Genomic DNA, 13,909 nt, shown 5'->3' with positions numbered 1-13,909 from the left:
ATTTTCACAATTTACACAATCGATCAACTATCAATTCGAATTCAACAGTATAAAGAAATCGTGTCAGTTTGATTCGTATTCACGACATCCAGTTATGTCTCTGACACTACACACCCGTACTTTTTACCTTTCAATTAAAGCATGATTTAACTGTTGGTATAGATTTAATCCGGGCTCAATGACCAACTAATTAAGCAAGGCTAGATTAGTTGGTCATCAGATAGAATTGGAACAAAGACAATTGCCTATATTTCAGTTATTTATTATTGAATTCAAGATCTTTTTTATACAAATGTAGCGTTTTGAAGGAATTCTCGAACAACACGGCTCATTAGGTGGCGCACACCTTCTTCGTCCATCGTTTTAGCTATCTTATTTCTTTCCCTTTGCCTTGAGTCTCCTCTTCATGATAGGGCAGAACTGGGGGCAGCTGGATGGGTTAAGGTTTTTCGGAACAAACTGGATCCTTTCTCTGCATACCATTCTTGAACGACTTTGCTGTAATGACAGCTTGCCAAATCTGGCCAAAACGTTACAGGATGATCGTGGGATCGAATGAACGGCAAAATTCGTTTTTGGAGACATTTTTTTGGTATAGTTCCTATGTAACTGTCTTATTTGTAACGAAAACTTTCGTTTTTTTGCCACAGCTGCAAATGCCCTGCCATACCATAAATTTTCTTGCAAATTTGTCGGCAAAAACAAATTTAAATTTGGCTGGAAGATCCCTTCGAGCCGTTGCCAAGTCAAATTTTTGTTCTGGGATTTGCACGAAGTCAGCCTTGACATAGGTTTCATCGTCCATCAGAAGACACCCGTCGAACTTGGTCAGCACCTGGTCATATAGTTTCCGAGCACGAATTTTGACCACACTATTCTGTTTTATGGTCCGATCTGGCTGTTTGCTAGCTCGATACGACTTGATCACTTCTCGGAGTCGAGTTCTCCTCACGATACTATGGGCAGCACCGAATTTTCTGGCCAAATCACGGTCCGACAGATTAGGATTCCTCTTAATCGTCTTCAAAATCTTCCCACGCAGTTTCCGGTCGACAGTTGCACTCCGACGATTGGCTTGAGGGTTCCGAATCGTCGTCAATGTTTCCTTATACCGTTTGATAACGCACCATACGGTATTTCTGGGCAATTTCAGCTGTTTAGCTAGCCTAGATGCAGACTCTAATGGATTTTCCAAATAACTGTGCACAATTTTTTCCCTTCTTTCGGCTTCCATGTTGATTGTTTACAAAGTACAGTCGATTTGCGAAATGTCAAAAATCATACTGACAAGCTGACAAAATTCCCGACACGTGGGCGCCAAGAACTTCCAAATCCGTCCACCAGGAGCGCCACAATATGAGAAAAAATGTTCCAATTCTAAATGAAGCAAGCTTTACAAATATACAAATACAATATAGTAGGAAAATAGAGCCAATAATCACAAAATGTTCAACAATATTTTGCACTTGCTACGCGATAGCTGTTCTGCCCTTGTTGTTCAAGGAATTGCCAAATTTTTCAATGGTTTTCACAATCAGAACGACATCTTTTAAGCGAAAATGAAGAATTTTCTCATCTTTTTTAAAAACAACAATGCAAAGAAGATGCAAATTTGTCACCATGTCTGCTCTAACGATACATTCGTTGAATTCAGATGATTTAACACTTACTGTAGCGAGTTACTTTTCAGTATTGGAACACCATCGAAAAAGCTACTAAAATTTGCTTGAAAAATTATACAACTCTCGAGAAGAGTTATTTCGCAAGATCGACTAAAGATTCCCTTTGAGTATTTTTAAAAACTACTTGTTTTTTAATAGTGAAACTATCGTTTTTCAAATTCAACCTGGTTTAAGGAACTGGAAGACATTTGTGTCCAGTTCACGCTCTAAACAAGCACGCAGGTAGTTTTCTGTCATAACTCCACCTACAATCATCCAGTACGAAGCTGGTCGGTATGTTACTTTGTATGATTGGAAACCTTAAACTGTCAAGATTAGTTTTTACTTTCCTCGGCAGGTACGAAAGATGGTAATGCTTTAGGCAATGCGAACACACTTTGGATCCGCGCATTACTTCACATGTGCCAACCAACCGAATGACGTACAGCACTACCAGCAGTATCTTTCTATCTCGTAAATGCAAACGATATTTTCACTTTTCATTCATTCTGTTTTGTTTCCCGCCCCTCGACCGTACATTCGCCCGTTGGTTGGTGTGTTGGAGTTATATTTTTCCCATCACTCGTATCTTCGTATCTTCGCCACCCAGCCTGTTCACTACTCATATAAGAAAAAACACTGAAACGTACCGTCAATTATTAAATTCCTCCAACGTCAGCATTTTGACATCATAATTTTACTATGTTTTCAAGTGAAACGTCGTTTCCCGTCACCACTTGTCTCAACATAGTTAACGATTTCTCAAGTTTAAGTTAGTGCGAATTGTAGAGCCTAATACCATATTGAATATTGATCTTCTAGTTGACATGCAATCTTTTATTGATTCGATACTTCGAAAAAAACAGCTTCTCTGTTTCATCTTTTCATGAGAAGTTTATTATGGGTTACAATCAATGATGCCTCTTCCTGCAGTGAGTCCAATCGAAACATGTGTGAATTGGTTATCATCATTGACGCAGACGACGACAGGCGATCGACGATTTTAATATTGCGCAATCCAAATTTGTACAGCGAAGAAAGCCACTCGGTCAAAGGTGGTTAATTTAAATGGAAGAAATATGCAAAATCTTCGAAAAATTGAATTCGGTTTCGCTGCCAGAAATCGTTATGCAATTTACGTCGTCGGAAGAGTACAGCAAAAAAGAAAAAGATGATCGATACGAATGGAGGTTGTTTTCATAAGGCGATCGCGATGAAAGTGTCCAGCACATTCCCGACCGACAATATATCACATAATAGTGTTACATATGATTTTTTTCGGATTAATTTTAATGGTCTCCGAATAACTGTTTAGATGTCGAAAGGTATTTTGTGGTAAAATACAATATTTTTGACTGTTTAGATTTAACTTGAGCCGCTAAGCCGACATAGAAAATGTTCGTTCGAAAGAAACAACATTAGAAAATTAACCGTGCTTTGAAGCGAAGCTCAAAATATGCACTCATTTCTTGTTCAGTGGGTTTGATCTATTACAAAGTAGCGATTATCGTCTAAGATATCAAATTATAAGTAATCGTAACCTACTTCTCGAAGCAGAAGTTATTCATTTATGATGCATGGCTAACACTTATTCTACATATCGTTGCAATGCGTTACGCATAAATTTCGTTTGAAAGTCCATTCATTACCAAGTGGAACTGTTCCGTACCGGTGAACCTTCCGCTCTCCTAGTACGGTGCAAACTTGGGAAAACTACATAAATGTGAGTCTGTGTGTATCTACGAAGTCACTGCCGGAAAGACACGAAAGTTGAACGCTAATGTGGAGTAAAAACAAACCGTAAAGTCCGAGCTGTCCGGGAGAGAAGAAAATTGGTCCAATCTTTGTTTGAATCCGTAACTAACTGCTGCTGCCTTCGAGGCCACCGCCGCAAACAAAAACACAGCGTGCGGAAAGTTTGGCTGTTCGGGAAGACCCATCGGAAACCGCTTTCAAGTAATTGGTTTAATTTGTGTTTGTAGATACGTTAAGATTTCGGTTTTGCATCGCTTGTTTCCCTAAGTGATTCGAAGATGGTCAGAAAATAAGTGTGTATAGAAAGCATGGTACTGCGGGCTGACTGGAAAATCTATGTCGAAACCCGCTGGGCATTGACGAGGGCATCGAGTGTTAGGGTTGCCACCTAGCAAGCGAAACGACGATGGAATTGAAGAGTGACCGGTGATTTTTTCTAACAACTGGTTTTTTTAATTTATAACATCGGTTAGATTATATTATTTGCCCTTTGTTTGGAGTGTACTACACGTACACTACGGCGAAAGACAAATGATGGGTGGGAAATGCGCATTATTTTGTCTGAGTGCGTGGATTATGTTTGCAACAATAATCATCCCACTTGCTAGTTGGTGAAGAATTTCAGGATCATTTATCGCAGTTAAATTGATTATCGATTTTTTCTGGAATTTTAAAGCGAATGAAAATCTACAAATGAACAGGGTTGGGAAAATCATAAATTATTGGTCTAATTAACTGATTTCATCACAAGTGATCTTAACCAATGAAAAAATCATCGTTGCGTAATCACAACTTATCCGATCTCTAAGTGATTTGGATTTTTGTATGATCATGTCAAGTCGAGATCAGTAAAAATCTAAGTTCTAAAAAAATCACTGCTGATTTGATCGAAAATGATTGATGTAGAAAATCGATTCTGATGTCATCAGTAAAATTGCACAGAGGGACGAATAAATTAGCGAAAATAATAAAACAATAACGTTGGCAACACTTTTATACACATTCTGTCAAATTTTGACGCATATCGTACGATTAGTTTTTGTTTGGCGTCTATACAAAGAAGTGAATCGTGTCTATGAAAAACACAGGCATACGAGTGGTATAAACGCTTCAAAGGTGGTCGTACAAGCTTGGATCATGATGAGATCCCTGGCCGCCCAACAACATCTGTTACTGAAGAAAACATTAAATCGGCAAAGCAAATCGTGTTGCAAAATCCGATTAGAGAGATTGCTGTGTTATTGGGCATCTCTTATGGATCAGCCGGACACATTTTAACTGATGTTTTGGGTTTGAAACGCGTCGCTTCTCGGCTGGTGCCAAAAAAGCTGAATTTCACGATAATGCGCCGGCTCACACAGCGTTGGTTGTGTCGCAGGTTTTGACCAAAAACTCAACCAATATCATCAACCAAGCACCGTACTCTCCAGATATGGCCCCGTGTGACTTTTTCCTCTACCCCAGACTCAAATTACCATTGCAGGGAACGCGTTTTGAGACCATAGATACCAGAAAGGGAATTCGCTGCGTGAACTAAAGGCCATACCTTCCTATATTGAACTCCCCTTTTATTAGTGAACTTACTACAGCTCTCCTCCTTGATAACCCTTATGACCACCTCTTAGTAGTGTACGAAGTGTCTGTGCTCTTCAAAAAGTATCGATTAATTCATTAAAATAACAATAGCAGTACTACTTAATTTAAATTAACGATAGCAATACTATCTAGCACAATCTTGACATTCTTGCCCATCTCTTATTTTATAGAAATTTCAATATGAAAATTGATTTTCAAGATCCCCTTCTCCTAGTCTGAATCCGCCCTGAATCCGAATTTTTCATGACCCCCTCCCCCCAACTTGGACACTTGCTACGCTCCCTTCCCCACAAAAATACCCTTTTTACCATCTCTTAAGAGCAATAAGTATCTGTACCAAGTTTAATAGCAATCCGTTAATTAGTTCCAGAGTTATTACATTACAAACATTACACCCCCTTCTTTTTAAAGGTACTTGGTACATCCACCACCCATATAATCATATCTAATATATGCAAACTGTTTCTATGATCTAAAAAAAAGTATCGATTCTCGTCAAAATAGACAAATTTTTACATCACCCCCCTGTTAAGGACACTTACTACGATCCCTCCCCCATTAAAATACCCTTATGACCTTTTCAGAAGAGCAAGAAGTATCTGTGCCAAGTTTAGTGGCAATCCGTTCAATAGTTTCGGAAATGTGCCGTTTCAAACATTACACCTCCCTTTTTAAAGCCACTTGCTACATCCACCCCCGTAAAATCATATCTAATGTATGCAAAATGTTTCTATGGTCTTCAAAACGTATCGATTCTCGTCAAGTTATATGAATTTTTTCATGACCCCCTCCTTTTAAAAACACTTGCTACGCTCCATCCCCTATAAAAATGCTCCCTAAACCATCTCTGAAATGCGAATAAAACCTGTGCCAAGTTTGGTGGCAATCCGTTCAGCAGTTCCGAAGTTATGGCGTTACAAACATACAAACTTACATCCATTTTTATATATATAGATTGGATCAAACGTTGGCATGCATGTATTGCCGCAGGAGGAGATTACTTTGAAGGCGATAATAAAAAAAATTATTAAAAATTGAAATTTTGCGTTTTTAATAAAATTCCGGTTCTTTTTTCATCATAAGGTATGTCGCTTCGGTTACATGCTGGAGGATTTCCTCCTTCGTTACAAGTGTTCATTTGGGCACCGTAGCCCTAGTTCGTTCGGTAAGTGTGAAGCCTGGTAACCCCCACCCTCGGCCAGAATAGCCCATAAAGGGATAAAAAAAAGTCAGTCTTGAATACAGACTAGGTGTTTTTGACGGGGGAACAAGTGTGTTAGTGGCGGCATCATGACACATGTGACTACTGTGCCAACTAACGATACATTCGAAACAACCGTTAAAATGATTCAAGAACTTAATTTGAGTGTCATGTCTGTTTGTCTGTGCCAGAGCTTAAAATTGTCACGCATTCTCAATGAAAGAATCCATTCCAACAGTCTCATTTCCAATGTTTTACTGTCTCATTCTTGAATGACCGACACCAGAATAAACGAAGAGAGACGAAGCATTTTCGTTTCTCATCGAAAAAATGAGAGAACATAATTGCCAACGTCACTCTTTCCTCTGTGACAAGACGAAACCAAACTAACGTCTTCAGGGAACATCAGCAGAATTTCAATTCTCATTCTTTCATCGATGTATTGAAAATCTGTGACGCTTGGCTAGAAAAAGTGACTAAAATGTGCAATTCGAGGCAAACATCCCAGAACTTCTTTGGAAACCAAAACTACTACAAATTCGAGCACCAACAGTTAAAACTTATTGTGAAACCTTTTTCTGTCATTTGCAATTCTCACAGCTTCGGTTGAATATCGACACTGCATACTATGGGATTTTCACTGAGAACTGCAAATGACTGAAAGGGCAAATGAAAGAAAAAACACAATTTTGAAACTACTGTCCCGCTTATGTCATTGACTGGACATGGATTTCGTTCTCATAGCTGAGAGTGACAATAATTTCTTGTCATTTTCGTCTAGTTTTAGTCAATGAAAATGACTTTTATTAGCCCTGGTCTGCGTTATGAACTTATGAACCAAGTAAAAATCAGTTCCATTAAGGTTGTTAAATATTTCGCCAATTGATTTCAAATTTTGGTTAAAATTTGACATTTCGATAATAATTTTTCATCGAGTAGTTAAATTCAACTAAAACTACGGCGCAATTCAAAGCTTGACAGATGGAAAGTTATTGGGATTGATTTTTCAATGCAGAGAACGTAAGAAGAACTTTGTTAAAAACTTATTTCATTTGACAATATGTTGAAACTTTTTTTGCGGTATTTTCTTTGACTGAAAATATAAAAAAGAAATTACACAGATTACAAAAAATTGTTCGAATGATGTCCACCTTCCTTAAACAAGGAGATTAATTAGCATTTGCAACTCGGGATGTCGGATTTTCCGAATTACTCGATTTTTTAATAATCGAATATAATTTTGTAAACTCATCTATTAAACTCTAATCGATTGATGGAGTTTTTAATCGATTACTCGATTATTTATTCGATTATTGGTTTTGATTTTTTTTAAATATTATTCGATTAGGTAAATAATCGAATAAAGACTGTCCCAGAAATTATGGACGCACTTTGATTTCGCTGTAAATAATTCACAAGTGTTAGATATTCAAATTTTATTCGATATACTGATAATATTAGACTACAACAAGAGAATATTATTCTAAACATTTGCTACTTAGCCATTGTAGACTAGCTGGCGCACCTTCTTTTCCAAAATTCCTCAATTGGTCGAAGTTGTGGGCAATTTGGTGGATTCATGTCTTTTGGGACGAAAGTGACATTTTTGGTAGTATACCATTCTACTGTTGATTTCGAGTAGTGGTAAGAAGCAAGATCTGGCCAGCAGACATCAGGATCCTTGTGGCTTCGAATCATGGGTAGAAGTCGTTTTTGTAAACATTCCTTGATGTATATTTCGCTGTTCATTGAAGCAGTGGTGATGAAGGAATTCGAAATCTTACCGCAGCTACAAATTGCTTGCCAGACAATAGCTTTCTTACCAAATTTTTCGATTTCAATCGATGTCTCGGACTGGTTTAACACTTGCCCTTCTCGCACCGTATCATATTGTGGTCCCGGCAAGGAATTGTAATCGAGTTTCACGTAGGTTTTGTCGTCCATGATTATGCAGTTCAAATTTCCAGCAAGAATCGTATTGTACAGCTTTCGAACCCTCGGCCTGATCGATGCTTCTTGTTTCGGACTACGTTTTGGTTGTTTCTGCTTCTTATAGGTTCGAAGATTCAAACGTTCTTTAGCACTAAGAACATTTGACTCCGAAGTGCCCACTTTTTTGGCCACATTCCGAACTGAAACCTCCTTTTTTTGCTCGAACGCCTTCAGTATACGTTTATCCAAGTGAGGGTTAGCAGGACCTTTTTTTCGACCCGTTTTCGGTTTCTCCTCACCGAAGTTCCTGATTGCATTTCGCACGGCTTTTTCACTTACTTTTTCCATTTTTGCTATCTTTCTCAGTGACAGTCCGCGTTCTGTGCACCATTTGTACACAATTTTTCGACGTTGTTCTGCTGAAAGTCCACGCATTTCGAAACAAACTATTGAAAACGAATAAACAACTGCAGAAGTGGTTAGAGAAGCGTGTGAACAACAGGACGCAGCCATAAAAATTGACAGATTCTGAACCATTGCGAAATGGCAGCGGTTTTTGGTTGCGTTCATACTTTCTGGGACAGACAGACAGGAGGAATATACCGACAGTGAACGGCTAGAATTTTCATTATTATTATATAATTTCATTTGAAACTTTAATTTTACTTCAATGTTCGTATTGTGCATGTTTGAACAAGTCGTCAACAAGTGACTAGTTCGTTACAAAATAATGTTTCGATTTATATATTCTTGGGAGAAAATCATTGAAAATGAGCCGCGTTTTGTTCATCCCTGATCTAGGGCATTTATTGATGTCGTTTTCACTTGATGCCATACCTAACTCAGTTTCCACCCTAACTGCAGTCAAACCGTTTGTTTGAAGCTAGTTTCGAACCTAGTTTTCAAGTTGTTGAACTGAAAATCGAGTCAGTTTCGAACCAGGTTTTTATATCAGGTTTGCTCAAACCCCCGTTGCTAAGTGTGAAACCAACACAGTTTCGTGAAAATTGTTTGTTTGATGAAACTGCCCTGGGTCAGTTTCAGTTTTCTCAAGCGAAAACGACATTAGTTTATCTTTCGCTGGATATTGATAAATAGTGAATCTAAATTCGAGATTATTTCACTTCATAACGAATGAATTGATGCATAGGAATCGTTAGTCGTGCTGCCAAGTCCGGCAGCTTCTGGTAACCCTGTCGAGTGCCCATGATGGCTTTGATAATTTTACCTTAATGGGGGGGCACTTTTGTTTTTTTTTGCATGTTTGCGTTCACGCTTTTCAAATCACAAGGCAAATCTAATCGATGCAACTCAGCTGTGATACGATCTCGACGAATGAATAACCGAACCGTTACAAGGTTTAACTTCAATTATAGTCATCATAGGTTTTTGATTGCATCATTTACTCAATAGTGGTCCAACGATTAGTTTTTTTGTCTCTCTCTCTCTCGCTGTTGTTTTTTACTAATGACGTGACCTTCCCCGAGGATCGCCGATCTTTTGGTATTCCTCGAGAAGCGAAAAACAGCTAATTGACGATTTTACTTTACTATTTTTCATACAGCTGGACTTCATTTTCATTTTCGATTGCCGTAATTCAGTACAACAGTAATGAAACTGAAGCAAAATTTGGCACAATGTGATCGCCCCTAGTTGGCAGAATGATCCAATCACGAATGAAAGCGTCCCACCGTCAACAGCTGCCGGCTCCAGCACAGCATCCACCACCGCCTCCGACACCGGCCTCGACGGGTCCTGGGCCTGGTGGAGGAGAGAAAGGTGGTGGTGGGAAGGAGACTGGTGCACCAGGAACGGGTAACGATGGGAATCGTAAAGGAATTCCACTTTTTCGAAGTAACCGAAATTTGCATATCAATCGAAGGAGTTCAAGTGCTATAAGCGCCAAAGTGGACACGGGCAGGAAAGGGGGGACCCCGCAGGAGCACCTGCAAAATGGACATGCTGAAGCCGGAACGGAACTGGAATGTATTGATGAGGATATGTTTTCAAAAATACCGAAAATGGAATTATTAAAAGTGAATTATGTTAAATTGAAGAACGATGGAGTTGCTGGAAGCGAAAAGAAGAAAGGATCGGCTGATGATAAGAAGGCAAAAGATGGAACGGTCGCTGCGGCAGCTCCCACCAAAGGTAACGTGGCTAATGCAATAAAAAAACAACTGACCACCAGCAGTGTCAGTGCGAGTAGTAACGCTTGTAACGGTACGTCGGTCAGTGTGAGCGATATCAAATCAAAATATTTGGTGTACAAAAAACATAACGGGTTCGGTTCGAATAATTCAATCGCGGAGATCGGGACAAAGTTGCAATATATCAACGACACGGATGTGACGAAGAAAAATGGCAAGAAGAAATATGCCATTTTTGACACTAAGAAAAAGAACAAACTCGACACGGTGCAGTACTATTTTGACAGCCGCAGTTATGAGCGTTATGTTGATAATAAACTGTACGGCGTAGTTGGCAAAGACGGCCATCAGACTCCACCGGGAAGTTCCGGTCCACCGAAACCGAACATGGCGGATCCGCACAAACGACTCAGCTGGGATCTTCGAGCCAATCGTCCCAGTATGCTGCGTGTGATCAATCAATCGGCTCTGGCGAAAAAACCAACCACGGAAAGTAACCCGCAACTGGCGCAAACGAAAGGAGGAGGAGATACCTTCAAACAGCAACCGAACGTGGACGGAAATAATCGGATTTTCAAGTTACAAAAGAGCCATACCAGTACCAATCTGATCACACGCCATAGATCGATGAACGATATCTATCGTATCAATCAATTGTTCCTCGAATCAAAAGCGGTGCCAGGCGGTGAAAACGTCAGCCAACCGCCGCCATCGCTTCCGCCGCTGCTATCCCGCCAACACAGCAGTAGCGTAATAGCACTCAACCGGAAAATTGCTAGTAAAATCCCTTCCCCGCCGGTGATCACTAACGGACTGGTACGGGAAAATGTGCACCGATTCGAAAAAAACAAAGCGAAAAATGAAGAAATGTCAACGAAGCAACAGAAATACCTCGTCCACAAACGGCTCAGTGCCCGGTACAAGGCGGAAGAAAACGCTCGGACGATTGTGGCTGCGGTGGCGGCTGCGGTATCGACTCCGACGCTGTCCACTCCGGCGAACTCGATCGCAGCCATTGGACCGAATGACACCATCAGCAAGCGAATCCGACGGATCATCGATGGTCATAATGGGACCACCGGGCCACCGGTCGAAACTATCGATTACGAAACATTGAGAACACCGGAAACACCGCCTCGCACTCCAATCGCACGGGTCCGCTCGAAATCCCTCGAAAGAACTCTCAGTGATGACGATATGAGCAGCACCCTAAGTGTGAAGAGCAGCAAAACAACCTGTGGGTACAAAAATTGCAAGTTCTCAAACTGTCCGATGTCGTCCTCGTCCTCCTCCTCGTCGTCGTCGTCGTCAACGTCTTCGGGATCATCAACGGTGTCGAGTTCATCCTGTACTTCGAAAAAATCACCCGGAACCGAAACTCCCAAAGACTCCGGTTACGATGGCAAGGAATCCGACATCATCAGTGGCAAGCGGACTTCCATCGTCATCAACGATCACGATTGTAACATCCTGCTGCATAATGCCCTCAACGAAAAGCTGAACAACAATGGCTGCGAAGCTGTTCGTGTCATTTCATCCAAGATCAAGGAAATCGATTTGGAAACGAACCGAATGATTATCGAGAAGTGCATTGAACCGATTTCGAACATCACCGAGACGGTTCTGGCACGGCAAAAGTTCTGGAACCAGCAGAACCAGCGGAACATCAAGCTGAACAACAACCCGCAGAACAAGTCGTACGATGATAAGGTGGCGATCAACAACAAAATCCGGAACGAAGAAAACAACAGTATCAAGATTTTCATAACCGGTCAGGGAACGGGAAAAACCACGACCAATATTAGCGAACCGGTTTCGCTGATTTCGACTTCGACCAGCGGAAGTAGTTCGGCGGCTTCCACGATCAGCAGCACGAACGGAGCCGATTCGGACAAGGACGATGGTTACTACGATCAAAGTGAGCGGTCGCTAAGTCCGGCTGATAAACAACTGCTCTCGATTGTTTCCACCGTTAGCACGGGAAGCACCGTGTGCAGTGATGGGACAAATATGTCAAGTGTAACGTGTAGTAACGGAAGTTCCAACGGCAACCGTTACACGTCCAAAACAAGCATTAGACTGGGCTGCGATGGAGCATTATTTTGGAACAACAATTATTTCGATGACATGGAAACTGCTCACCCGGGGGTGGTGTTGGGACCCGGGGAGGCTGCTGATGGGTGCACCAGTGGAAATGGTTGCTGTTGTTGCTGTCGCCGGAAAAGTATCGCACTGGCCAACAGTAACAATTCCATCGATATCGGTGGCTTATGTTACGGTTCCTCCGGCGGAAAAGGTTGCACTAGTCAAGGTAACGGTGGTGTAGTTAGTGGAAACTGTAACGCATCAAATGGCGGAGTAGTTCTGCGAAAAGCACCACTTTGCCAATGCGGACTGGCAAACCACAGCAGTAAGGTAATTATTTGATTATTTTTTGTTGTTGTTGCAATGTCTAAATAGCGTGAACTTTCTTCCGGCCGGCTCTCGGCTTGCCGGTGCCGTTAAAGTGGAAATGCGAAAACAATTCACCAAACCGCGCGCGTGTGTGCGTGAAACTGTCAAAATCCCCCAGTTAATTTAATCTCGATGCGGCGAAGATGATGTTATGACGGATGCTACCGAGAGCAACCTTTTTTTTGCTTTTGCATTTTTACCACCAACGTTGTAGAAAGTCAAATATAACTCGTTAATGATCAATTACAACGCTTTCGGCGCACACGCAGGTATTACAATTGTTGGTAAATAAAACGAGCGAAATTTAGGGTAATTTTAGCAGCTGGCATCGAAATGGATAGGCTTAACGATGGGAATTAGTTTTCACTTTCGTGGAAAATTAAAATACCCTTTGGCAGTCATCATACTTCGTTGAGAAGGCGTTTTTTTTTTGGAAGTTCATCACGTTGCACAGTGGTCCGGTACGGGAAATTAGCGTGACAAAGATATTTGCACTTTTCAATATTAATTTTTTGTAGTTGGTTTCTTGTAATCACCTGGCGAATCTTTTGATGCAAGAGGGCATTTGGGAAGTCCTAATTTGAATCACAATTAGAACAAATTGGCTCAAATGGCACGTTACCCTTGATGTTTGGAGATTTGTGTCTTGAACCAGAAACAACAACGTTACAATTCATGTAAATTATCCTAGTCTCAAGTACAGTTAAGAAATACTCTCGGCATCTTAGAGCTAAGGCAGTGTGCTGCAATAAAAATATACTGTTAAATATAAAAAAGTGGACAGTTCTTCATAAAGGTTTCCATATAAAGCGAAAGGAAGAACCAGTATACCCCTGCGTTAAATTTATTTCGAATTGGCTCAAAATTCAAGAAAGTTTCAAAACCTGTTTTACGATCAACATTAAAATTCCATAGTAATAATATATAAGATTTTTTTACGACTGAACCTGAATTCATGAACTGGATTTTGGACACTCTGGAACTCTGAATTTGGATTCAGGGCCTGGATTCTAGATCTAAATTCAGGAGCTGAAGCTGGAAATGAGTTATCAAATTGAACTTTGAAAGCGAAACTTTGGAAATGAATTATGAGCCTAAGCCCTAATTTCGAACTCTAGACTTACTTTTGGATTCTGGACTTGGATTTTGGGCTTGGATTC

The 13,909-nt window shown here is 40.6% G+C and overlaps 1 protein-coding gene across 6 annotated transcripts in view; it reads left to right on the top strand.

Annotated features, from left to right (window-relative positions):
* LOC131438675 (guanine nucleotide exchange factor DBS) overlaps positions 1-13,909 on the top strand; it is a 292,063-nt gene that overhangs the window by 214,778 nt on the left and 63,376 nt on the right. For 3 of the 6 annotated variants that reach the window (XM_058608844.1, XM_058608843.1, XM_058608845.1), the window contains exon 3: positions 9,710-12,710. The exons of the other annotated variants lie outside the window; for them this stretch is intronic. In XM_058608844.1, the coding sequence (XP_058464827.1) occupies positions 9,807-12,710 (2,904 nt within the window). In that variant the 5' untranslated portion in view covers positions 9,710-9,806. The remainder of the gene's footprint in view (positions 1-9,709; positions 12,711-13,909) is intronic. 6 annotated transcript variants of the gene reach the window in all.

Source organism: Malaya genurostris, chromosome 3 (genome assembly GCF_030247185.1).
Source record: "Malaya genurostris strain Urasoe2022 chromosome 3, Malgen_1.1, whole genome shotgun sequence".
Classification (NCBI taxonomy): Eukaryota; Metazoa; Arthropoda; class Insecta; order Diptera; family Culicidae; genus Malaya; species Malaya genurostris.
This window is presented reverse-complemented; position numbering and strand designations above follow the sequence as displayed.